The following is a 26,229-nucleotide window of genomic DNA, read 5'->3' as shown; positions in this document are numbered from 1 at the left end:
AATCCCCGAAGGCAACTTCCATTCTCACTGCCCTCAATCCCTTCCTCCCTTTGTGGGGACAGTTGGCAGCCACCCTCCCTGGAGCCACAGACTATTTCTGCTCATCCTGAAAATTTGAAGCACAAACAGAACGTCCTGCATGTGAGTGTACGTTGCGCTCTAAGGTTTCCGTTTTGGGTGAGGGTCTGGTGTGCTCGCCTGGTGTGTTGGCCTCTTTGCAGAAGGGACCGTCAGGGTCAGGCAGGCCCTCAGACCACTCGAAAAAGGAGACAGCAAATGAGTCAGGGATTCCATCCTCGTTCCCCATACACAACCCATAGGACGCCCTTAAGCTTCTACCGATTCAGTAAGGACGATGGAAAGATTTGAAACTGTGACGGGATTCTACTACAAGTGGAAACCAAAGAACAGCCTGGTCTCTCCTGGGATTTCTTCTGTAAGGAGTCCTAGAAACTCAAGTCACCTTGTCTAAATCCCTACGTGATGCCAAAACAATAATAAAAAGATCGCTGACTCATTCACTTACTTGACAAGTATCTGAACATCCTGCTGTGTACCAAGCTCCCCTGGACACTGGGGACCCAGGGGCCCAGACCCCAGGATACTGACCATTCCACCAGAAAGAGGACCTTCCCACCCCAAGAGCTACCTTGCTAAACACTGAGTGAGAAGCACTGCAGCTGGCGGTGACACGCCAGCCCTCGGCGCAAGAGAAGTGCACGGTCTTCTTGATGGGTACTTCGTGGGGTTCTGAGATCACGGACACAAACCGCAGCTCTGACTGCCATGTTCTGAGCAGGTGTCCGTGACGGGTTTTACATGCACCACCTTAGTCCTCATGACAACTTGGAAACCGGGGCTTTTATTTTTGCTCAATGCTAACCTGAAGGTCAGAGAGTAAGGAACTTCTCTCAGCCACACAGCTGGAAGGGGAGAAGCAGATCTGAACCACTGGGCCCTCCAACGTGAGGGGCCCCTGAGTCAAAGGCAGGACTGGAGATCCCTTAGGAAGCAGTGCAGACAGGCAGAGCAGCAAGTGAGTGATTTGGCCCCAGCTGGAAAAAGCAGCTATGGGGTTTTAAAGCAACAACAAACATTGTGGAAGAGAAAGAGGAAATGTAGAATGTGCAGGGTTCAGTTAGGACATGGCAGGGACAGCTGTCTGCATCAAGCTGTCTGTGCCAGGAGCTTGCCCACCACCAGCCGACAAGCCAGAGCACAGAGAACTCTCAGCCTGAGCAGGGAGAGATGTGTGGTCAGAAAAGCAGGCTATGCTCCAGAGGCTGGGGCCAAAACCTGGGTGGTGACGCTGGCACCTGCCACCTCCCTCATAGCTGGTTAGGTGGTCAGCAAACGTGGTTCTTTAATCTACTTCCTACTATGTTAAGGGCTCACTGGAGGACTTTTCTGAGAAATACAGGGACGACTTCTCAACTCTTCAAAAAATACACACATACACTTTCTACCCCAATACAAACCCTCAATGATTAAAGTATTTTAACAAAAGTAACAGTGGCAGCTCTCCTTTCCAACTAAGCCCTCAGAAGGGTTTCAGTTTGAACTCAAGACCTTCTTGGAACACTGGGGAGGGGGGAAAAGCCGGGCTCAGCCTCCAGGTGAAGAAGCATCAAGCAGTCACTCAGGTGCCTTTCTAGAAGCTCCTGTAACTGGAAGGAAGCCAATGGGGGTTCCCTGCAGGCCAACCCCAGCCTCTCATCAGCACCAGCTTCTCCACTGCTACCCTGCACAGAGTCAGGCTGAAACGCACCCTTTGGCCAAGGGAAGACCCAGGTCCCACAGGTCACTCACCCTCCATTCTTCACTCCAGCCAAGAGCAAGCGCTGAGTTTTCTTATTCCTGACTAGGAGTAAAACGAGAATGCCTTTTATGAGGAGGAAGACGTTGTCCGCCAAATAGCAGTGGTGTGTCAGTTTTCATGAGCAGATTAAAGAGCTAGCAAGAAATTTTCAAAACCACGAACAAGAAATCCTGCACCCCGGTCTCCCTTTAAACCCAGCCACACCTGTAACCTCCACATAGACTTGTGCGGGATGGACAATGGAAACCTATCTGCAGGGGGACACCCCTGCCACCTACGCAGAGGGCCCAGGGGCCTCTTTCTGGGACGAGCATCCATCCTACCTATCTTGGAGCTAGGTCTTTCCAGCCATGAAATTAGGACGGGCACTGAAGAGAACAACACTGGACCTAGGTCTGAGACGTGGTGTCTCAACAGGGCTTACACTCCAGCTCGCCAGGAAGTTCAAGGCCAGGCCACCAAACGCTTCAGTGTGTCTCAGTTCCCTATGATCTAGGTCAAGGTTCCTGTGATTCACAACTACATTGTGAATGTAATTGTTGTGGCTCAGACACAACACAACTGCACAGGCAATACAGAACGTGCCTGTGGAAGGCTTCTGTGGGATGGACTGCACGTTGTTCTGCAAGTCTGGCCTTTATTCTTTTTTATACATAAGAAAGTATAAATAATGAAATAAATAAAGAGGTGATAGGGATTCCAGGAGGTAGCTGAGTTTATTCTTTAAGAAGTTTTCATTTTTCTCCTCTTGAAGTCAAACGGTCTAGGAACCCCTTCTCTGAGCACAGTTCCAGCACACAGCAGATATTTAGCCGTTGTTAGACACTGAATAAGACAATCAATTCCCGTTCCTTTCCGGCTCAGTACGCTAAGGACTTCTCTCCCTGACACCAGCAGGTCGCTGGTGGTTGTGGCATCAGCACTTAACCCAGGGGGCCTTCTTTGAACCCGGGTCTGTATGAAGGTCGGGGGAGTGTTTCCGGTCAAATAGAGCCCATATGGTTCCACCCCACGTGGTCTCCATGAACTCCTCACCCGCTATCCCTTCCCAGAGGAGTGCACCCAAGGAGACTTGGTGCAAGGTGGGCCACACCTTCAGACCTCACACCTGTTGCTTGGCCATACGGGATTAAGAAAGAGAGGTAGGGTTGCAACTGAAAGGACACTGAGTCTTCTGCTCACGTTTTAAAGGGGCCCAGTCTGCAGCGATAGAATTTAGTTGTAAAAACAACACAGAAGAGACCTCAGTCGGCATCCTGACCACCCCCTCACTCTACACATGAGGAAACTGAAGCCCAGAGAAGAGAAGGGAGCAGCTCAAGTCCACGGAACTAGCTGTGCCAGGCTACACCTGGAGCGCAATGCCCCATGGGAGTCCTGTGTTCTCACCCTGAGACATGCAGCCTCGTGGCAGACTGCTTCTGAGCTAGAAGGCTGCTACGGTGCTTAAGGGGCTCTGCTTAGTTCTGCCTCAGTGGGTCATTTCTCAAATCTTGGGAGCGGGTAAAAGGGCTGACGGGCTTTACCATGGACCGCAGAGAGGCCAAGCCACGAGACACAGGTGGACCGCCGGCCTCTGGCACATACCCTGTGTCATCCCCAGCTCAACAGCCCGAGACAGCCACTTCTACTCACTGACCCAACGATCACACTTCACAGCCCTCTTCCTCCACCCTCCCACTCCCCCCCCCCCACTTCCGTCCAACCTCACTACACTCAGACTCTTCCCCTGGGGGCTATTTTCTCCAAAACCTAATTGTATGCCACCATCCCTTGGAGAAGCAGCAGCAGTACCAGGCAAACCGCTAGCTGCCCAGCCCCTCCCCACCCCCTTCTCTACAGAGTCCCATTCCTCTCCACTCCGCAGGGGTCCATTCAGGGCTGGATTCTGTGTCACCACTCCCTACCAAGCCCAGAAGGGTTGTCAGGGAGACGTTTTAAAATTAAGCTGAAGCAAAATTAATTTTATTTTCTGAATTTCACTATAGTCCCTGAAATACCCGAGCGAAGCATGAGGCTAGGTCCCCAGGATAAGCTGGAGGCCCCACTCACACGAAGGAGTAAGTGAGGATACCCAGGTTTTACTTTTGGAAAGAAAGAAACCCCAAGGTTTCTTTCCCACATGAGGAAAGAGATTGGGTTTCTCTGCATCCATGCCTTCCTGCCTCAGGAAATGCCTAAGGCCAGGATGCAAGTGTGTGGCCACAACAAGGGAGGCCCAATGGACGGAGGGCTTCTCTAAGCCCTGAGGGGCTCAGCTCGGCTGCTTCCTCCACCCAACAGCATGCACCTGGCCCTGCTGTGGTTTTCTCAGGTATGGGACGCCCCCTCTCATCCTATGCCCTCCATCTCCGGAGCCAGTACCCTCCCCTTCCCAGGGGGCTCAGAGCAGAAGCCACAGCAGTGGAGACAGAAGGACAATGGCCCTGGATTGCAGGACGGGGAAGTGGAGGTCACGCACAGGGGGCCTGCTAGAGTCTGACACCAACACAGCATTCACTTCTCTCTGAATGGGAAACAAGAGAGACAACCCACAGGAGACAAGTCACAGAGAACAAATCAAGCAGATGACTGGGGCATAACAGAGCTGATGCTGCCAAGTGCCCGGACAACGGAAATCAGAGCCCCACTGACAGCACATGGCCTGACGTCCTGCTTACAATCGCGGGAAGTTTCCTAGAGAGGCAGGGCTTATTAGCAGCAGAGACACTCAGAAAATAGTTAGATGAGTAAAGGCTCAATTAAAAGGAAGAATAATGGCTTTCTGTGAACTCATAAATGTTTATTTTCCTGGGTCACAGAACTTTTCAGAGCCAATTAAAACTCTGTCAACTATGATCTCAAAATACTAAAGGGGAATACAGTGCAGTAACTGGTACAGAGTAGAAGGCTTGCTGGGAGCGGCGAGAGAGGAGAAATATCCAACACAAAGAACAAAGACAGCGGCTTCCCCTGTCCAAGGATAAAAATGAAAACAAGACCCCCGAACACAGCACCGAGCCGGCAGTTGTGGTCCCCAAGGCAGCCTGGCTGGGTACTGGGGACAGAAACTGGGCAGGACACCAGGATGTCTGGCACAGAGGCAGTGATGGTGAGAGCATGGGAGTGTGGGCCGACCCTCTGGATTTAAATCACCTGTACGTAAGCGGAACTCTGGGTTCAGAGATCTAAGTTTTCTTATCTGCCTGCTTGCTTGAAAATAGGTGAAAATGACTCTCAAACCCAGGCTGTTTCAATTCACCTCTCCCCTCACCTACCTGCCCCTGCCTCCCCTCACTCAAAGCCAATTTCATGGCAAGCTCTTTCTCGGCATGACTGCAGCCTTTGTGTTTCTCTCCTTTTTCTGACTGCAGTCTGCGTCATCACGTTAGCAAGAAGCTAAAAAAGGCCAGGGTTCATCACCAACTGGATTCTCCTTCTTGGATGTGTGCATAGGGGGTGGTGGCAGAGGATACCTCTAGGGCTTTTCTGCCCACCGTCCTCCAAGACTGCAGGGCCTGTTCACAAGCACATTGAAGCTCAAGACACTGGATAGGAGTAGGTATAGCCCACACTAACTCTGAAGGTGGAAATCAGCTCATCGTCCCCTGGGGCTTGGAGTATCTGCCACCACCCTTCACCTTGGAAATTGGATTTACTCACATCTGCAGGTGGGAGACTGTGCTCTCCCAATTTTACCTAAGAAACTAACATCCATACCCTCTGACACACAGTAATGGACAGCCATGGCCGAGAGCTGGAGGAGCAGAGACGAGGCCTCGCCCTCCCAGAAGCAGCCCCGCAGCAGAAGCCCCGGATTCATATAAGGGGTGCCACCTGCATCCCAGTGCGCCACTCCCAGTGAAAGGCCCCGCTCACGCCTCCTGCTGTGACACCACACCCAGAGTCTCATCTGCTTTAAAAGCTGCAGTTGGTACCAGGGAGTCTTTAGGAAGGGTGATTCTGCAGAAAACAGACATAAAGGCTGCATGCAGGCCTGTACTGCAGATGAGGCTTGGAAAACACTGAGCACCCAGCCTGCACCCTGTCTGTCCACAGGGAGAAGGCAGTTGGTTTTCTCCACTCTCACAGAGGGAGGGGCCGGAGTGATCAACTCTTCTTCCCCGGCAATCAATCAAAAGGAAGTCAGGGATCGGGAAGATGGCGGAAGAGTAAGACGCGGAATTCACCTTCCTCCCCACAGATACACCAGAAATACATCTACACGTGGAACAACTCCTACAGAACACCTACTGAATGCTGGCAGAAGACCTCAGACCTCCCAAAAGGCAAGAAAGTCCCCACGTACCTGGGTAGGGCAAAAGAAAAAAGACTAAACAGAGACAAAAGGATAGCGACGGGACCTGCACCAGTGGGAGGGAACTGTGAAGGAGGAAAGGTTTCCACACACTAGGAAGCCCCTTCGCGGGCGGAGACTGCCAGTGGCGGAGGGGGGAAGCTTCGGAGCCTCGGAGGAGAGCACAGCAACAGGGGTACGGAGGGCAAAGCGGGGAGATTCCCGCACAGAGAATCAGGGCCGACCGGCACTCACCAGCCGAAGAGGCTTGTCTGCTCACCCGCAAGGGCGGGCGGGGCTGTGAGCTGAGGCTCGGGCTTCGGTTGGAGCGCAGGGAGAGGACGGGGGTTGGTGGCGTGAACACAGCCTGAAGGGGTTAGTGCACCACGGCTAGCCGGGAGTGAGTCCGGGGAAAAGTCTGGACCTGCCGAAGAGGCAAGAGAGTTTTTCTTCCCTCTGTTTCCTGGTGCACGAAGAGGGGATTAAGAGCACTGCTTAAAGGAGCTCCAGAGACGGGCGCGAGCCGCGGCTAATAGCGCGGACCCCAGAGACGGGCATGAGACGCTAAGGCTGCTGCTGCCGCCACCAAGAAGCCTGTGTGCGACCACAGGTCACTATCCACAACCCCCTTCCGGGGAGCCTGTGCAGCCCGCCACCGCCAGGGTCCCGGGATCCAGGGACAACTTCCCCGGGAGAACGCAAGGCGCGCCTCAGGCTGGTGCAACGTCACGCTGGCCTCTGCCGCCGCAGGCTCGCCCCGCATCCGCACCCCTCCCTCCCCCCAGCCTGAGTGAGCCAGAGCCCCCTAATCAGTGGCTCCTTTAACCCCGCCCTGTCTGAGCGAAGAACAGACGCCCTTCGGCGACCTACACACAGAGGCGCGGCCAAATCCAAAACTGAGCCCCTGGGAGCTGTGAGAACAAAGAAGAGAAAGGGAAATCTCTCCCAGCAGCCACAGAAGCAGCGGATTAAAGCTCCACAATCAACTTGATGTACCCTGCATCTGTGGAATACATGAATAGACAACGAATCATCCCAAATTGAGGAGGTGGACTTGAGAGCAAGATTTATTATTTTTTTCCCTTTTCCTCTTTTTGTGAGTGTGTATGTGTATGCTTCTGTGTGACATTTTGTCTGTATAGCTTTCCTTTCACCATTTGTCCTAGGGTTCTATCCGTCTGATTTTTTGTTTTTAAATTTTTTTCTTAATAATTATTTTTTATTTTAATAACTTTAGTTTATTTTATCTTACTTTTTCTTTTCTTTCTTTCTTTCCTTCCTTCCTTCCCTCCTTCCTTCCTCCCTCCCTCCCTCCTTTCTTTCTTTTCTTTCTTTCTTCGTTCATTCCTTCCTTCCTTTCTTTCTTTCTTTCTTTCTACTTTTTCTCCCTTTTATTCTGAGCCATGTGGATGAAAGGCTCTTGGTGCCCCAGCCAGGAGTCAGTGCTGTGCCTCTGAGGTGGGAAAGCCAACTTCAGGACACTGGACCACAAGAGACCTCCCAGCTCCACATAATATCAAATGGCGAAAATCTCCCAGAGATCTCCATCTCAACACCAGCACCCAGCTTCACTCAACGGCCAGCAAGCTACAGTGCTGGACACCCTATGGAAACAACTAGCAAGACAGGAACACAACCCCACCCATTAGAAGAGAGGCTGCCTAAAATCATAATAAGGCAAAAGACACCCCAAAACACACCACCAGACGTGGACCTGCCCACTAGAGAGACAAGACCCAGCCTCATCCACCAGAACACAGGCACTAGTCCCCTCCACCAGGAAGCCTACACAACCCACTGAACCAACCTTAGCCACTGGGGACAGACACCAAAAATAACAGGAACTACGAACCTGCAGCCTGCAAAAAGGAGACCCCAAACACAGTAAGATAAGCAAAATGAGAAGACAGAAAAACACACAGCACATGAAGGAGCAAGATAAAAACCCACCAGACCTAACAAATGAAGAGGAAATAGGCAGTGTACCTGAAAAAGAATTCAGAATAATGATAGTAAAGATGATCCAAAATCTTGGAACTAGAAAAGAGAAAATGCAAGAAACATTTAACAAGGACCTAGAAGAACTAAAGATGAAATAAGCAATGATGAACAACACAATAAATGAAATACTCTAGATGAGATCTATAGCAGAATAACTGAGGCAGAAGAACGGATAAGTGACCTGGAAGATAAAATAATGGAAATAACTACTGCAGAGCAGAATAAAGAAAAAAGAATGAAAAGAACTGACGACAGTCGCAGAGACCTCTGGGACAAAATTAAACCCAACAACATTCGAATCATAGGGGTTCCAGAAGAAGAAGAGAAAAAGAAAGGGACTGAGAAGATATTTGAAGAGATTATAGTTGAAAACTTCCCTAAGATGGGAAGGGAAACAGTTAATCAAGTGCAGGGAGCAAGAGAGTCCCATACAGGATAAACCCAAGGATAAACACGCAAAGGAACATATTAATCAAACTGTCAAAAATTAAATACAACGAAAACATATTAAAAGCAGCAAGGGAAAAACAACAAATAACACACAAGGGAATCCCCATAAAGTTAACAGCTGATCTTTCAGCAGAAACTCTGCAAGCCAGAAGGGACTGGCAGGACATATTTAAAGTGATGCAGGAGAAAAACCTACAACCAAGATTACTCAACCCAGCAAGGATCTCATTCAGATTTGATGGAGAAATGAAAATCTTTACAGACAAGCAAAAGCTGAGAGAGTTCAGCACCACCAAACCAGCTTTACAACAAATGCTAAAGGAACTTCTCTAGGCAGGAAACACAAGAGAAGGAAAAGACCTACAATAACAAACCCAAAACAATTAAGAAAATGGGAATAGGAACATACATATCGATAATTACCTTAAATGTAAATGGATTAAATGCTCCCACTAAAAGACACAGACTGGCTGAATGGATACAAAAACAAGACCCATATATATGCTGTCTACAAGAGACCCACTTCAGACCTAGAGACACATACAGATTGAAAGTAAGGGGATGGAAAAAGATACTCCATGCAAATGGAAACCAAAAGAAAGCTGGAGTAGCAATTCTCATATCATACAAAATAGGCTTTAAAATAAAGACTATTAGAAGAGACAAAGAAGGACACTACATAATGATCAAGGGACTTATCCAAGAAAATGATATAACAATTGTAAGTATTTATGCACCCAACATAGGAGCACCTCAATACATAAGGCAAATACTAACAGCCATAAAAGGGGAAATCGACAGTAACACAATCATAGTAGGGGACTTTAACACCCCACTTTCACCCATGGAGAGATCATCCAAACTGAAAATAAATAAGGAAACACAAGCTTTAAATGATACATTAAACAAGATGGACTTAATTGATAGTTATAGGACATTCCATCCAAAAACAACAGAATACACATTTTTCTCAAGTGCTCATGGAACATTCTCCAGGATAGATCATATCTTGGGTCACAAATCAAGCCTTGGTAAATTTAAGAGAATTGAAATTGTATCAAGTATCTTTTCCAACCACAATGCCATGAGACTAGATATCAATTACAGGAAAAGATCTGTAAAAAATACAAACACATGGAGGCTAAACAATACACTATTTAATAATGAAGTGATCACTGAAGAAATCAAAGAGGAAATCAAAAAATACCTAGAAACAAATGACAATGGAGACACGATGACCCAAAACCAGTGGGATACAGCAAAAGCAGTTCTAAGAGGGAATTTTATAGCAATACAATCCTACCTTAAGAAACAGGGAACATCTCGAATAAACAACCTAACCTTTCACCTAAAGCAATTAGAGAAAGAAGAACAAAAAAGCCCAAAGTTAGCAGAAGGAAAGAACTCATAAAAATCAGATCAGAAATAAATGAAAAAGAAATGAAGGGAACGATAGCAAAGATCAATAAAACTAAAAGCTGGTTCTTTGAGAAGATAAAACAACATTGATAAACCATTAGCCAGACTCATCAAGAAAAAAAGGGAGAATACTCAAATCAATAGAAATAGAAATGAAAAAGGAGAAGTAACAACTAACACTGCACAAATACAAAAGATCATGAGAGATTACTACAAGCAACTCTATGCCAAAAAAATGGACAACCTGGAAGAAATGGACAAATTATTAGAAATGCACAACCTGCCAAGACTGAATCAGGAAGAAATAGAAAATATGAACAGACCAATCACAAGCACTGAATTTGAAACTGTGATTAAAAATATCCAAACAAACAAAAGCCCACGACAAGATGGCTTCACAGGCGAATTCTATCAGACATTTAGAGAAGAGCTAACAGCTATCCTTCTCAAACTCTTCCAAAATATAGCAGAGGGAGGAACACTCACAAACTCATTCTATGAGGCCACCATCACCCTGATACCAAAACCAGACAAAGATGTCACAAAGAAAGAAAACTACAGGCCAATATCACTGATGAACATAGATGCAAAAATTCTCAACAAAATACTAGCAAACAGAATCCAACAGCATGTTAAAAGGATCATACACCATGATCAAGTGGGGTTAATTCCAGGAATGCAAGGATTCTTCAGTATATGCAAATCAATCAACATGATACCCCATATTAACAAATTGAAGGAGAAAAACCATATGATCATCTCAGTAGATGCAGAGAAAGCTTTCGACCAAATTCAACACCCATTAATGATAAAAACCCTGCAGAAAGTAGGCATAGAGGGAACCTTCCTCAACATAATAAAGGCCATATATGCAAACCCACAGCCAACACTGTCCTCAATGGTGAAAAACTGAAAGTATTTCCACTAAGATGAGGAACAAGACAAGGTTGCCGACTCTCACCACTCTTATTCAACATAGTTTTGGAAGTTTTAGCCACAGCACTCAGAGAAGAAAAGGAAATAAAGGGAATCTAAATTGGAAAAGAAGAAATAAAGCTGTCACTGTTTGCAGATGACATGATACTATACACAGAGAATCCTAAAGATGCTACCAGAAAACTACTAGACCTAATCAATGAATTTGGTAAAGTAGCAGGATACAAAATTAATGCACAGAAATCTCTGGCATTCCTATACACTAATGATGAAAAATCTGAAAGAGAAATCAAGAAAACACTCCCATTTACCACTGCAACAAAAAGAATAAAATATCTAGGAATAAACCTACCTAAGGAGACAAAAGACCTGTATGCAGAAAATTGTAAGACACTGATGAAAGAAATTAAAGATGATACAAATAGATGGAGAGATATACCATGTTCTTGGGTTGGAAGGATCAACATTGTGAAAATGACTCTACTACCCAAAGCAATCTACAGATTCAAGGCAATCCCTATCAAACTACCACTGGCATTTTTCACAGAACTAGAACAAAAAATTTCACAATTTGTATGGAAACACAAAAGACCCCGAATAACTAAAGCAATCTTGAGAACGAAAAATGGAGCTGGAGGAATCAGGCTCCCTGACTTCAGACTATACTACAAAGCTACAGTAATCGAGACAGTATGGTACTGGCACAAAAACAGAAAGGTAGATCAATGGAAGAGGATAGAAAGCCCAGAGATAAACCCACGCACATATGGTCACCTTATCTTTGATAAAGGAAGCAAGAATGTACAGTGGAGAAAGGACAGCCTCTTCAATAAGTGGTGCTGGGAAAACTGGACAGGTACATATAAAAGTATGAGATTAGATCACTCCCTAACACCATACACAAAAATAAGCTCAAAATGGATTAAAGACCTAAATGTAAGGCCAGAAACTATCAAACTCTTAGAGGAAAACATAGAAGACTCTATGACATAAATCACAGCAAGGTCCTTTTTGACCCACCTCCTAGAGAAATGGAAATAAAAACAAAAATAAACAAATGGGACCTAATGAAACTTCAAAGCTTTTGCACAGCAAAGGAAACCATAAACAAGACCAAAAGACAACCCTCAGAATGGGAGAAAATATTTGCAAATGAAGCAACTGACAAAGGATTAATCTCCACAATTTACTAGCAGCTCATGCATCTCAGTAACAAAAATACAAACAACCCAATCCAAAAATGGGCAGAAGACCTAAATAGACATTTCTCCAAAGAAGATATACAGACTGCCAACAAACACATGAAAGAATGCTCAACATCACTAATCATTAGAGAAATGCAAATCAAAACTACAATGAGATATCCTCTCACACCAGTCTGAATGGCCATCATCAAAAAATCTAGAAACAATAAATGCTGGAGACGGTGTGGAGAAAAGGGAACCCTCTTGCACTGCTGATGGAATGTGAATTGGTACAGACACTACGGAGAACAGTATGGAGGTTCCTTAAAAAACTACAAATAAAACTACCATATGACACAGCAATCCCACTGCTGGGCATATACCCTGAGAAAACCATAATTCAAAAAGAGTCATGTACCAAAATGTTCATTGCAGCTCTATTTACAATAGCCCGGAGATGGAAACAACCTAAGTGCCCATCATCGGATGAATGGATAAAGAAGATGTGGCACATATATACAATGGAATATTACTCAGCCATAAAAAGAAACGAAATTGAGCTATTTGTAATGAGGTGGATAGACCTAGAGTCTGTCACACAGAGTGAAGTAAGTCAGAAAGAAAAAGACAAATACTGTATGCTAACACATATATATGGAATTTAAGGGAAAAAAATGTCATGAAAAACCTAGGGGTACGACAGGAATAAAGACACAGACCTACTGGAGAATGGACTTGAGGATATGAGGAGGGGGAAGGGTGAGCTGTGAGAGGGTGAGAGAGTGGCATGGACATATATACACTAACAAACATAAGGTAGATAGCTAGTGGGAAGCAGCCGCATAGCACAGGGAGATCAGCTCGGTGCTTTGTGACCACCTGGAGGGGTGGGATGGGGGGGTGGGAGGGAGGGAGATGCAAGAGGGAAGAGATATGGGAACATACGTATATGTATAACTGATTCACTTTGTTATAAAGCAGAAACTAACACACCATTGTAAAGCAATTATACTCCAATAAAGATGTAAAAAAAAGGAAGTCAGGGGCATGGGGTGGGAGCTGTGGGGGGAGAACAACACTAGAAAGGGCAGGGGAACATTGTCTTAACTGCAATCAAATGTGCAAGAACAAGGACACTTATTACGGAAGAAAAATATTTTTTAAATTAATGCTCAGTCTTAGCAGCCTGAACGCCCAGCCAACGCAGAAAGAAGCCAGAGCATTTAAGTTCTCTGTAATTTGAAGGTGTCCTCACAGGGACAGGAGTGCAGTCAGCGTCAGGGGCCAACACTTGCAGAAGGGGAACGGGCTGGTCAACCAGGGTAGGATCCTGCTCTCTTAGGCTGACCCCTGGACTTAGGGAGGACAGGAAGCATCCTGACTACTGATACCACTCCTACCACCTATTGTTTTTCCTCAAAGACTCTTATGAGGGCTTCCCTGGTGGCGCAGTGGTTGAGAGTCCGCCTGCCGATGCAGGGGACACGGGTTCATGCCCCGGTTCGGGAAGATCCCACGTGCCGCGGAGCGGCTGGGCCCGTGAGCCATGGCCGCTGGTCCGGAGCCTGTGCTCCGCAACGGGAGAGGCCACAACAGTGAGAGGCCCGCATACCAAAAAAAAAAACAAGACAAGACTCCTATGAGACTTCACACACACTGAGAACAAATGGTGTCTGACATCAAAGCATATCTCGGGTCTATAAGCACCAGGGCATACAAAGCTAACAATTTAAAATGGAACCAATATTAATATTTACAGATATTTAGTGCATGACTAGAAACCATGGGTATGAGCAATTTAGGAAAAGTTCAGTAAGATCAAGAAGGATGCATAAGGCTGTGTAACGGCCCCCATCCAATCCCAGAGCCCAGTGGGTGATGGCAACACAGTATCCAGGGCTCAAAGGGGAGGGGACCTGCCCACAAATGTTTGCCCCTCAAGAGGGACGTCCCTAGGGACTGTTATCACATCCCTTCTCACTTTCTTGGTCTCCCCAATATAAAATTCTACCAATATTGATTTTACTACTGTATCTATCTTGGCCAGAGTATTGGGGAAAGGGGGAAAATAAAATATAACTCTATTTCAGAATTTCGATAAGTTGTATCTCTCAGAATTGTTTCCTCTGAATTCAGAATTGCATTAGGATTCTAGATCATGCCCTGCCACTCAGCTCTTTATTAAAGAGGCGCTCCACCCAGCTACATTTCTTTTTATCGACGTTTGTAAAATGGTAAACTCCTTGAAGCTATTTCAACTGCAGTCTTTGTACATGAAACAATAATTTAACACAATTCACAATTGTTATAATTGCTTTAAAAATGTGCAAGCACACACACATTGGTCATTTAATCCTTATTTACCCTTAGGACACTCAAGTAATTGGTATAATAACTTGAAAGGCAAATTAAATCTTATTAATGCTTTCCGAGTACTTAAAAAAAGCTTAAGTCAATGAATGTTTTGGAAAGTACTACGATCAGGAAGAAAATACACACTGAAACATTTTACCATTTAGTTCCTGGAAAGGTTTTTATTCATTTATTTACTGAGTCTCAGGAAACTGTTGGTTTTGATTCTTTTAGAAAATAAGACTGTCTGAGGAAACTGCTAGAGGAGTTTAATATGGTTTAGGCAGTGAGTTCTGGATATATAAAGAGCTACAATTCAAAGAAGAAACTACCCTGTTAGAACCTGTTACACAGAGGACTATCTTGGATGTTGACAAGGTACAAGCTTGGCTTGGCCCACAAACTGCTAACAGATTTGCTGGGGGGACCATTCATGTCCACACCAAAAATGAGCCTGCTCTGCAGGGAGGTATAAAAACTCATTTAAATACATGACAGTCTAATGTGAAATTTGAAAGCACCAAGGTGACAACATGACTAGTACCAAATGTTGAATAAATATCAATTGACTCAAAAACTCAATGAGCCTCTATTTTCCTCTTAAAATTATTAGACGCTGTAAGGAAGAGAAAGATGAAGATGGCTTCATCCATATGCTAAAGTACAAATACAAGAGTTAAGAAAAAGATAGGAAAGACTAAGACTAGGAGTTCAGAGAAAGAGATCAAATGTAACCAAGAGTGGTCAAAGAAGACTCTAGGGCTTCCCTGGTGGCGCAGCAGTTGAGAGTCTGCCTGCCGATGCAGGGGACACGGGTTCGTGCCCCGGTCTGGGAAAATCCCACATGCCGCGGAGCGGCTGGGTCTGTGAGCCATGACCGCTGAGTCTGCGCCTCCAGAGCCTGTGCTCCGCAACGGGAGAGGCCACGACAGTGAGAGGCCCGTGTACGGAAAAAAAAAAAAAAAAAAAAAAAGAAGACTCTAGAGAAAAGGTAAGAACCAGAGCTGGGCAGAGGGGCTGTGCATCAAGTGTCATCAAGGTCAGCAAACTAACCAGTTACGCTACATGTCCTACCCACTCTCTCTAAACATTCAGAGGCTGTCCTATGTCCTGGGCCCATTCACATTGTCATCATCTCATTTAACAGTTGACAGAAGCAGACTCAATGAGCAGAAGTTACAACACTTCACAAAAACTCAGTCTACGGCAAAGAGAACTGGATGGGTAGGGCGGTTGTTCTGGCCTTTGAGAGTCCACAGAGGCATCACTTCCTTTTCCCGAAGCAGTGAAATTCCCGAACCTGGGAGACAATGGCATCTCCGGGCCTCTATCGTAATGGGGTGAAGGGGGGAACACAACAGCACCCCCAAACATAAAAACAGCCTCACTTCTTCAGGATGAGCATCATCTACTTTTTCTTTGGTACACAAAGAATTAGGGTGGTAACAACTAAAATAAAGAGACCCTAGGTTGATATCAACTTACCTTCAATTTACCTCCAGCTAAATCCCACCGTAATAGGCTTGACTCTTTTAATTGAAATAAGTGATTTAAAACAGTGGGCCAATGAGCCCCGAAAGTAAGAACACGAAATACACGTAGCTGTGTGTTTGCCTGTTTGCTTTGCTATTAAATATTCAACAGTATATTGATAGGACTTAAATGATCATTTTCCCTCTGTATGGATATGGGTATAACGATTAAATGATTCCCATTGGGAAATGCTGGGCTCGCTAGCAAGTCAGCCTTCAGACTCTTTCACAAGAACATTAAGTTGTGTCCTTCATGGATTTAGATGGGAGAGACAGTGTTTCTGTTTAATCATCTGCTCGCCACAAAGGGAAGCCACGCACTTCAGCAGGAAGAGTGCACATTAAATTACTTCTGCAGCTCCCTGAAGATTAAGGCCTGTAGCTTTGGGATTGTGTTACAGTTAAGTAATAATGAAAGAGAAATCGTGTCTTTTGCTCAAATAACGCATTAATCCTACCATATAGTGTGGATCGTTATTCACTCTCCGGGTAACGTTGACTTTTGGGGGTGATTTTTCTTCCTCATTCCACAGGACGGGAAGCACGCACAGAGAAAAGGAGAAGGGGAGGCATCACAGAAGACAGTGGCAGTTAAGATGCCCTGGAAAGCTCTCAGGTAAGAATTAGTATTCATCACGTCATCAAGAAAATCCTAGGTGGTTTTATTGAAAGGGTGTAGTCACTGCTCAAGGTTCAGCATGTACAAAAAAACTCAGCACGTGCAGAAAATCTACATCCCTCATGAGCCCCAAATTCATGAGGCCCACTACCTGAGCAGTGCTGGTTGCAGTTTATGACTCCTTTTCACGACTTCAGAGCAGAGTTCACTAAGCAATTAGAAGGATAGCAAGACTCTCCCGGGAGGTATTTGAGAACAAGTTTTTCAAGCACTTTAGAAGCATTTATATATACCTAACATGCCATTAATCATTCTTATCTGTTCATTAAGGCCGTCTCCCTTAGGACCTCTACCCTCCGTTCTTACTCAGCCTGGTTCTTGTTATCTATAGAGCTGAAAAGAAGTCTATTTCCTTTATAACATATTTTTTAATTAAAAGACTTCATTAATTCACATGGGTGTGCTCCACCAATGAGTCAGCACTTTCAGAGTGCTATTAAATATACACAAAGGCCGTTCTCTGGTGGGTCTGTGTGGAAGACAAAACATGCAACCATAGCTTCATCTGGGGATACATTTTTGGCACTGGAGAGATTTTAGACCATTACTTAACAGCATGATATAAACCTCCTGTCCTTATCAACACACGTGGCTTCCTTCTGTCCCCTACCAAAAAGGGGGCAGGATTTTAATTTTCACTGCAATCTACTTGATAAAAACTAAAGGTGGAAAGGAAATTAGATACTCTAACATTGAAAAGCAATGAGTTTTAAATGGCATGTCAGCCGTGACGTGACTATACCTCTTCCCGGGACTCTCCCACACCCATGTTCAATCCTCTGCTGGTTCCTGGGTTCATCCACCCCAGCGCAGCAGGCAGGGAGGCTCCAAGCAGTGTGAGATGCAGCCAAAAGCATCCTGGTTTCATTTTGTTGAGTCTGTTGAGAAAATGACAAACACTCAGAACTAAGTGCTGCAAAGTGTAAACATGTCAAGGCATAGTTAGTTAGTGAGTACCTGTGCTCCAGAATCAGATACATCCGAGTTTAAATTCTGGCACCAACCGTTCTGTTTTCCTGTGGAGAAGTTATAATACTTCGGAGCCTAAGTTTATTCACCTCTAAAATGGGGTCAGAATATGTACCCAATAGCGCTGCTGTGAGGACTGAAGGAGGCAGGGCTGGCACATAGTAAGAACTCTAGAAATGCTAACTGGTATGTAGAAACGCACTTGAAATGCACCTGCCACTACATCTGCAAGAACAAATGAGGGTGAGAAGGCTGAGGCACCTCTGTTAGGTTACCCTATGTCCACGCTTCTGTTTCCTCAGAAAGTATTTGCAGCTGGGCACACTAGTGCTCAATAAATGCTGATGAGGAATCATGTTAAATCTGTAGCACCCCTGTTCGTAGCTGATGCCTCAGTTAACAAGAGAGTGAACTTCAAAACAGCATTAAAGGGTCTACTATTTTTATTTTTGTTTCAAGACCAGTCCTTGTAGTAGAATCCCAGCATCCAATGGATAATAGGATTTCAGTAGCATTTAAGATATTTCCTGAGACTCACTTGATAGATTGTCTAAGAAATGGACAATTGAAAGTAATCAAAGAATCCCATGGATGAAAAAAAACTAAGGATCAGCTATAATAAAAATTCAACTCCCTAACATATGCTGGGCATTGTGTTAAGAGGACAAAGACACAGACTGGTGCATTTGTCCAATTAGCTGTACTTTTTAAGGCTTCCACTGTGAACATATTCCAACCTTAATTTCAGGATCTCTAAGAAACATATCCAGATAGAACTCATCATGAAGTATTTAGAACTCTTACTCAAGGAAACTTGAAGAGTTATTAATTTCTGTGAGCACCATACAATTTAGTGCTTAACTGCATGTGGTCCACACTGCATCCTGCTCATGGCTGGGGAGATGAAAACACACAGAGCTCCTTGGAGGACAGCACCCCCATCACTTGGCTTAGGACTGGTCATGAGCAGGTGTCCGAGTCAGAGATGATTAGCTGCTTGAGAGACCTTACAGCCTGTTTGCGGGGTCCACCCGTGCTCACCCCCAGAGCCAACAGCTTTGAAGGATCCCTGCTGTACACAAGGGGAGGGATCAAATGATCACTAGCGCTGATGCCAGGGCTGCCAAACAAATACACTCCTGCCACATTCCAGGTTTCCTTTGGCTGCCTTCCATACCCAATAAAGCTGCTGCCCCAGATTTGCTTTATGTCCCCAACTTGAGGCAGAAATGCCCACAGGAAAGAGAAGTCAGACTAAACATTGTAGGCATATAACACTGGCCTGTGAAAGGCAAGGTTATAAGTTATGACTATCTTTTAAGAGACGACATCTCTTTTTTTTTTTTTTTTTTTAAAGAGTCCACAGGCTCCTACTCCTACCTCTGTTGCTTCGGCCGTTCATCTTTGACATCTGGAGGGAAAGCTAGAATTACTGGGGAAACGGTCCGAGTGGCCAGTAAATACGATCTGAAGGTCATGGTCTCAGCACAGTCAGCACCAGCTCCTCCCTCTGAAGAAGGCAGAGTGGAGCAGAACGCTGCAGCTTCCGCAGCTACCTGGGAGAGGGCTGCAGCACTACCAGCAGCCACCCAGCGCTACGCTCCCTGTCCGGGGCTCCAGCTAGGGTGTGTGTTCTTACAGGGATGAGGAGAGAAAAATCACATTTGGGACTAAAAGAGAATAAAAATGACTTCCCTGACTGCAACCAGTTTTTCTAAAAATAAATAAGGCAACTCCCTACTCCCCATAAATTATTCTCTTCTGAACACAGAGCCATCCATGTTCCAGAGACTGCAGAGAGCAGTTGCTGGATTTTCGGAATTTTTTTTAAACCAGCAAGAGTAACTCAAGCTAGAACTAGAAAGACACTGCTTCCTACTCTACTTTTATTAATTCTTCCCTACTTATCCACCATCAACCAGTGCTCATGGAGTGAGCATATATATAAAAAGGTCGTCTTCTCTCCCTTTTCATGCCTTCAAGCCCAAATAAACTAAAAACAGCAAGATAATCAAAACTTACTCTAGATAATGTACAGATGTCAATCCCTGGAGTTATGAAATATTTGAGCCACAATATCTAGTATTTAGTTTTCAGTTGGCCTAGTAATCCGAGACCAATTATTTTGGATGTTTTATTATTAATGGATAATATCAGAATAAATTCTGTTCATTTCAATTGTTTTGGGAAGCGCCAAATCACTTCATTTAAGAGGGTGTGCCCAGACCTCTGGCATTAAACCAGCTGTTCTGAGATGTGTTTCAGGAAGCTGAACTGCAGCCCTACTGCACCTGGAGTCATCTCTGGTTTTGTCTGGTTTGTGTTGAGATTCCCGTAGGATTTCATTGGATGACAGGGAAACACACGAGCCAGGCCAACTACTGAAATATTCCTAAGCAGCCTCTCTGTAAAGTTTATTTCAGCTTGGCCACCACTAGATCAAACTTCATTTGCACGGCAGATGAGTCTGAGATGTCATTTTATACTCATGGTGACTGACAATTCAGTCCGTCTACAGCAACAACACTCTTAAAATTTACAACCCAAGTTTTATGACAGTTCGGTCCATAAAAAAAGAACACTGCGTCTAAATCAATTTTGATGATCTGTCTAATAACCAAATAGAGACTCTCTATTTGATTAACACATATAGCAATTACTGTGTGTCAGGCACTGTTCTAAATGCTTCACAGGTATTAACTCATAATCCTCATTTCTACTCCATGAGGAGGGCAATGATTATCCTCTAGTCAAATGACAGAGGAAATGGGTCACAGAGAGGGTTAAATACCTTGCCAAGGCTGCATGGCAAATAAATGGCAGAGCTGGGACTCCAAGACAGCCAGGTGGACTTGGTGTCTATACTCTTAAACCCCATCCCCTGCTGCCTCTTGATACTTAGAAATATTTTATTTGGATGAATGGTTGGTTTTAGATGGGGAAACATCTATGTACAGCAAGATTAGAGGCCATGAGCCCCAAGTCTCTCCTCTCACAGATGCCAAGAGCTGTGTTCCTCCAGCTTTCATGGCTCCGAGCAAGGCCAGAGGGGGAAGCCAAGCTGCGCCCTCCTACACTTCACCCAGGATGGGGCCACTCAGCACGCTCTCCTCGGCCTTCCTTGGTGCTGTCTTCATTGGCCAAGAATGTGGTTGAAATAAAGAAACCATGAGGAGATACAAAGGATACCAGGCGCCAAGAGTACCCTTTACTTCATGGGCAACACCAACCAGCCTGGTAGACAGTCACTTTGGGCAAAGAGGACCTGTTGGAAGATTACTCATCAAATTCAAATAGCCCTACTGGCCCTCAGATGGAAGAAAATACAAGAATCTCCCTGTCAAAGAAACGGGAAGGTACCACTAATAAGGTCACAAACCCTCTTTTTCAACCTAGAGCTCCTTTTGAAATCAATTTAGGTTTATAAGCTTCATTCAATCCATGCTAGAGTCCCAAGACTGGTTATAAATCTACCTGAGATTGTTCTCATAAAAGACCTGGAACTACCTTTCCTTTCAAACAACTTGTAAGACACAATCACTTGATATTTAAGACATCTCGTTTCCAAGAGAAGTACTTTACTGCTTCCTCTGAGGTTTCCCAGCTGAGCCTCATGTTTCCCCATGCTCAGGAGAATCAGGTGCCAGACTGGCCACTGCACAGACAGGACACCAAAGGCCTAGAAGGTGGAGGAATTCACCCAATGTATGAAGCCAACTCAGTAGCCAAACCTAGACTAAAACTCAAGCATCCTGACCCCTAGGCAATTGATTTGTTTCTAACATAATCACAAACTTACGGACGGAATATGTATGCGTCCTCTGTTTAGACAGACTGATTTTGCTTTTTTTAGTTCAAGATGGGCCCCATTAGATCATCTACCCCTTGCTGTGAAAACCACAGGATTTTCTGGTGTTATAGTATAAGCTGATATCATGCTATTATTTATTTGTACTTAAAATTATAGAGGTACGACAAATCTGTAGAATGTAACATTCCAAATACTGACTTGTTTTTTGAAGGAAGTTGAAAAACTGTGACCTAAGAATGCAAATGACCAGGGAGAAATTGGTATGAATATGTAAACTCCAAATCTACCCCACCAGAGAACATACAGCAGCATGTAAGCTGTCTTTACTGAACAGTGTCAGAAGGCAAAGAGAAGCACAGGCATGAGTACAAACTTCTCTTTCCTCCTCCAGGAATCAGCCCTGTTTGGGAAGAATGGGAATTCTGACGCTTGGAGCTTTTGGGAAAGCTATTCACTGGTTCGTTCTCTCTCATCCTCTCTCAGAATGTGGTGGCATTACCAGACCAGACACTATGGAATAGTCACATGGAAAGGGCTTCTCTTTGTAACAGACAGGACCAGAAATTATGAAGATGATTTGGCAGAACTAAGCAACACCACCCATCCTTGAAGAGAATGGTAAAGTCTGTGATTTTGAGGCACCTGAATTTCTAACCTAATTGAAAAGTGTATGCTCTAGCCAATTACTTTTAGGTGCATTGCATTTTACACGTGATGTTGGCAGTCAACAAATAGGAACCAATTGGGGACCACCAAAATCCTACAGTTCTCTTCTGTATGCCTGCCCAATGTTCAAAGAGAAAAAAAAGGCATATCAACTCCAACCTAAAACCAGGAAGCTGTATGCTAATTTCTTTTGCAAGGTTTAGGACCCCAGTTTTGATTTGTGAGTGTTTTAGGAAAAAAGGAAAGGGTTCAAACTTCCTAAAATAATCTCTAAAATACCAACAGGGAAATTAGGCATGGAAACATATGAAGCCAACCCTGAAGCAATCCATAATGAAGTTATATTGCATTTCCTATTAATTATCTACTCGGTATCTTTGGTTAATTGTTCCAACATTTGATAAATTTGATATCTAAATTAGTCTATGTGCAATGTGTAAATCTATGACATTCCTATTTACAATGAAGTTAACGCACAGAACCCTCACCCTTCCAACATTCAGATTATGCCTCCTGAGTACCATGTTCGCTCCACTGTAGTTCTATTTTACTTGAAGTTGCATGCCTTGTGTTATGCACCAAGATAGAAAATGTAAGGAAAGATGTGCTATTGAAATAACTGCCTAATTTGATTAATTAGTAAGCACAGAGCAACACAAGAAAGTTGAGTTTGCAAAGAAATAGCAAAAAAGGCAAAGTGGCAATTAAGGAGATTTTTAGGAAATCCTGACTAGTCAATGACAATTTCTGAAATGTAATGTTGTCAAACAAAAGCTCACATCATGAAGATCACTAAAAAAAAAAAAAAAAAAAAAAAGGCTGCAGCCCTTAGAAGAAGAATCCTGAGTGACTGGCAGGTCAAGGTAGAAAAATCCAACCTACCACTCCAGGACACAGCCAAAGTGATAAAAGTTCTCACCATACCCAGAACAAGCTGGCCCCTCTCTGGAACAAAAAGCCTTCCTGGAACTGACAACAATTGAGGGTGGACAAAAAATTTGAAGAGAGAAAAATCCATTGGAACAACTTTTATTAAGCAATTTTAATTCATTACATCAAAGACTATTTTCTTGCACAACCTTTGGCTCTGTCTGAAGTCTTTGGAGAGACGGGCTGTCTTTTTCCCTAGCATGGGAAGAAAGTGAACATTCATCTCATTGCGTTTAAACAGAAATAAACTAGTAATGCTGCAGTGTCTTCTCACAAAACTGAGATGGAAAGCAGACATGCGCTCTGTGGAGCATCGGCTCAGGTCTTCCATTAGAGTTACTGCCTGAGGGCTGCTGAGCCTCTGGGGTCAGAGAAGCCGTATCCCTCACCCCCTTGACCATTTGCTTCCCAGGTGAGCCCTCCACCTGACCACTGCCCAGACCCAGAGCCTGTCTGGGCCATTCCAGGATTAAAGGACACTGTTAAAAGTCATCTCTGGCTTTCCCCTAACCTGATGATAGGAAAATAACTCGGGACTTTTGAGAAAAGTCCGAATTTCTTCCCGATCCCTTTTCTCCCCTCTCGAATTGTGTGATAATCAAAATGTGCACCAAAAATGGGCTTAAGTTACCGCGCCCCTTCTACTGAAATTCTGTTTCTGTTTGGCTCAGAGAATGTGGACGGATGTTTGCGTCTCAGGAGCCCATCTAGTACGATTCCTGGTGCACAGGCTTGCAACAAATTCACTAAGGGAACAGACCAAAGCTACCGGCTCCACTCGCCAGAAACCTCGGCGGAAGCGACACCTAGAGGCGAGCGGAGGAGAGGCTGCGGAAGCGCTATTCATCAATGTCGGCGACAGTTATCAGGAGAGAGGTCGTCTGGACAGCGCATGTGGGAACAACTCTCTGGGCTAGACGCAAACCTAGAAGGCCCAACTCTGCAGGTCCCCAGGAACTTACATAGACGGACACGCTGCACGGGATGCTCGCCACGTTCTGGGCATGGTGAGAAACCCTACTGCTCCAGCAGGTTTCTGTTCCTGCAAGAGGGGCGGGCGCCGAAGTCCTCAGGTGGCAGGCCTCAAGCGATACGCGCTCGGGGCAACGCTTTGTCAGTCGAAGGGAGACCCTAAGGCTCGCGCCAAGCTCTCCCCCAAACTCGAGGCCACACGCGCACCCAAAGCGGATAGCTCTGCCTGCTTCGCCTAGGTCCCCCCGAAACTTGGAACAGGTCTTTTGCTGGCTCCAAGAGGAGTGGAGATCACCCACATTACAAGCTGTTAGGACCAAGTCCCCTGCCTGAACATCCCCCCCAAACAAATTGCTCACTAGTGATTTCCCAACAAATAACACCGGCCGCTTGCTTGGAACAACGACCGGCCCGACCGAGCAGAAGGAGCGCGGCGGGCTGCCGGAGCCTAGTGGGGTCCCGGGTCCTTCCCGCCTCCTCCGCGAAGCCCAAGCGCTCAGCCCCGGACACGGCGGCCCTCGGGGTTGCGAAGGCCACGCCGGGCGCCGCGGGCCCTTCGGGCTGCAGCGAGCAGACGCAAGTTTCCCCGCAAAGCTGGAGGAAAGAGGTAGTGAGGACGCCCGCCTCGCGTCCCAGCCCGGGGCCAAGGGCACGAGTCCGAGCCCAGGTGCAACCGCTCTCCCGTCTCGCCGAGGCCGCTCGGGGTCCAGAACACAAGAACGGCACCTGAAGGGTCTCAGAGCCCGGCGCCCGCTTCGGGCTCGGCTCAAGTGGTTCTGCGCGGTGCTCTGCGCGCAAGCCCGGTCACTCCGGTCCCCACTGCAGACCCAGGCCACACGCCTCGGCTCCCCAGCCTTTACCCCGGGGTAGCCCTGCCCAGCCCGGGTCGCGGGGTCCCGTGCCTGCCTCCCGGCAGGCGGGCAAACTTGGCTCACCAGGCGCGGCGGTGAGGACTAGCAAGCGCCCGGCCGGGCCCTGCAGGGAAACGCGGGGCCGCGAGCGCTAGTACCCCAGCGGGGCGCAGCGGGACCGGTTGGCGGCGGCGGGGGCGGCGGCTTGGCACCCTCCCCACGGCCGCTCCGAAGCCGCGCCCGCGTACCTGAGGCGGCCGGGGGCCGAGGGGAAGACCAGGTGGCCGCACTCGGAGGGCGAGAGGGAGCGCCCCGTGGTGGCAGCGGAGACCCGGTCCCGCGTCCTTCGGTCGGTCTCTCCGGCTGTCGGCGGGTCCTGGGCGCGCTGAAGGCTGTCGGAGATCCAGCTCTCTAAGCCGCCGCGGCCCGCTGCTGTGGTACAGCCGCCGCGGCTGCCCTATTTCTGCCGCCGGGACCGGAGCCCGTGACGTCACCCTCCGGGCCCCGCCTGCCCAATCGCCGCCACCTGTGCGCGCGGCCCGCCCGACCGCCGCTCAGACCCGCGCGGGGCCCGCGGCAGGTGCGCGGAACAGCCGGGCGCGCACTCGGGGCTGGAGGACTCCCGGCGCTCCAGGGCGATCTCTGCAGCCGCAGGGGCACGGGGTGCGCTCCCGGCCCTGGCTCTGTGGAGCCCGGCAGCCGACGAGCTCTCCCACCCCCCAACACACTCCTCTTCTCCTCTGGCTCTTTTCTGGGCAGGGTTCCCCAAGTCTGTGCTCTCAATATGCACTTCTGGTCTCAATCAGCAGCTGTAGCTTGTGGAGCTCAGGCGGGCCAGTACACCGCACCAAGAGAGCTGTCCCCGGACGCAAAGTCAAATGACGCTCCCCCTCGCTGAGAGCCAACAACCTGCGAAAGAGCGAAGTTTTTATTTCTCTCTTCTGAATCTGCCTTCTCTCACTGCAGAATCTCACTAAATCCTGGGCATACAGAGGCAGTCGCAGTTGACATTTGCCTAGCCTGGCCAAGCTGGGACCAGAGAGTCCCTTCTTCTCCCTTAGAACCAGGCATGAGGCCTGGACCTCATCCCCAAGCCTGGGGCTCCCAAAGCTTTCTGGATCCCTCTTCAACATCCACAACTTTTGGAGACCACAGCCCAGTGATCATTTTGTTTCCATTAATTGGCCTAAAGATCAGTCTTGGTGCCCAAATAAACTGGAAACAACTTTGTAACTACTAGGGCCCCCCAAATGGTCATACTGTAGCTCCAATCTGGCATCAGACTTAGGAGTAGACTCTAGCCAGTCTAGGCTGTGGTAACTGATGGGCAGGAGACTTTCTGGGGGAAAGCCTCCTACTCTGGCTGTGTGGGCACCAGGTGA

General features: G+C 46.5%; 1 protein-coding gene across 1 annotated transcript in view; it reads right to left on the bottom strand.

Annotated features, from left to right (window-relative positions):
• Window positions 1–25,335, bottom strand: part of FSTL4 (follistatin like 4) — a 437,526-nt gene extending 412,191 nt beyond the window's left edge. Inside the window, exons 1-2 of the mRNA XM_027097696.1 lie at window positions 25,096–25,335; window positions 17,391–17,526 (exon numbers count right to left, since the gene is read on the bottom strand). Of these exons, the coding sequence (XP_026953497.1) occupies window positions 17,391–17,516 (126 nt within the window). The 5' untranslated portion in view covers window positions 17,517–17,526; window positions 25,096–25,335. The remainder of the gene's footprint in view (window positions 1–17,390; window positions 17,527–25,095) is intronic.
• Between the last annotated feature and the right edge of the window lie 894 nt (window positions 25,336–26,229).

Source organism: Aethalodelphis obliquidens, unplaced genomic scaffold, assembly GCF_003676395.1.
Source record: "Aethalodelphis obliquidens isolate GAN/ISIS:26980383/991018 unplaced genomic scaffold, ASM367639v1 scaffold4, whole genome shotgun sequence".
In the NCBI taxonomy this organism is placed as follows: Eukaryota; Metazoa; Chordata; class Mammalia; order Artiodactyla; family Delphinidae; genus Aethalodelphis; species Aethalodelphis obliquidens.
Note: the sequence above shows the minus strand (reverse complement) of the source record. Positions and strands in the feature narration are given on the sequence as shown.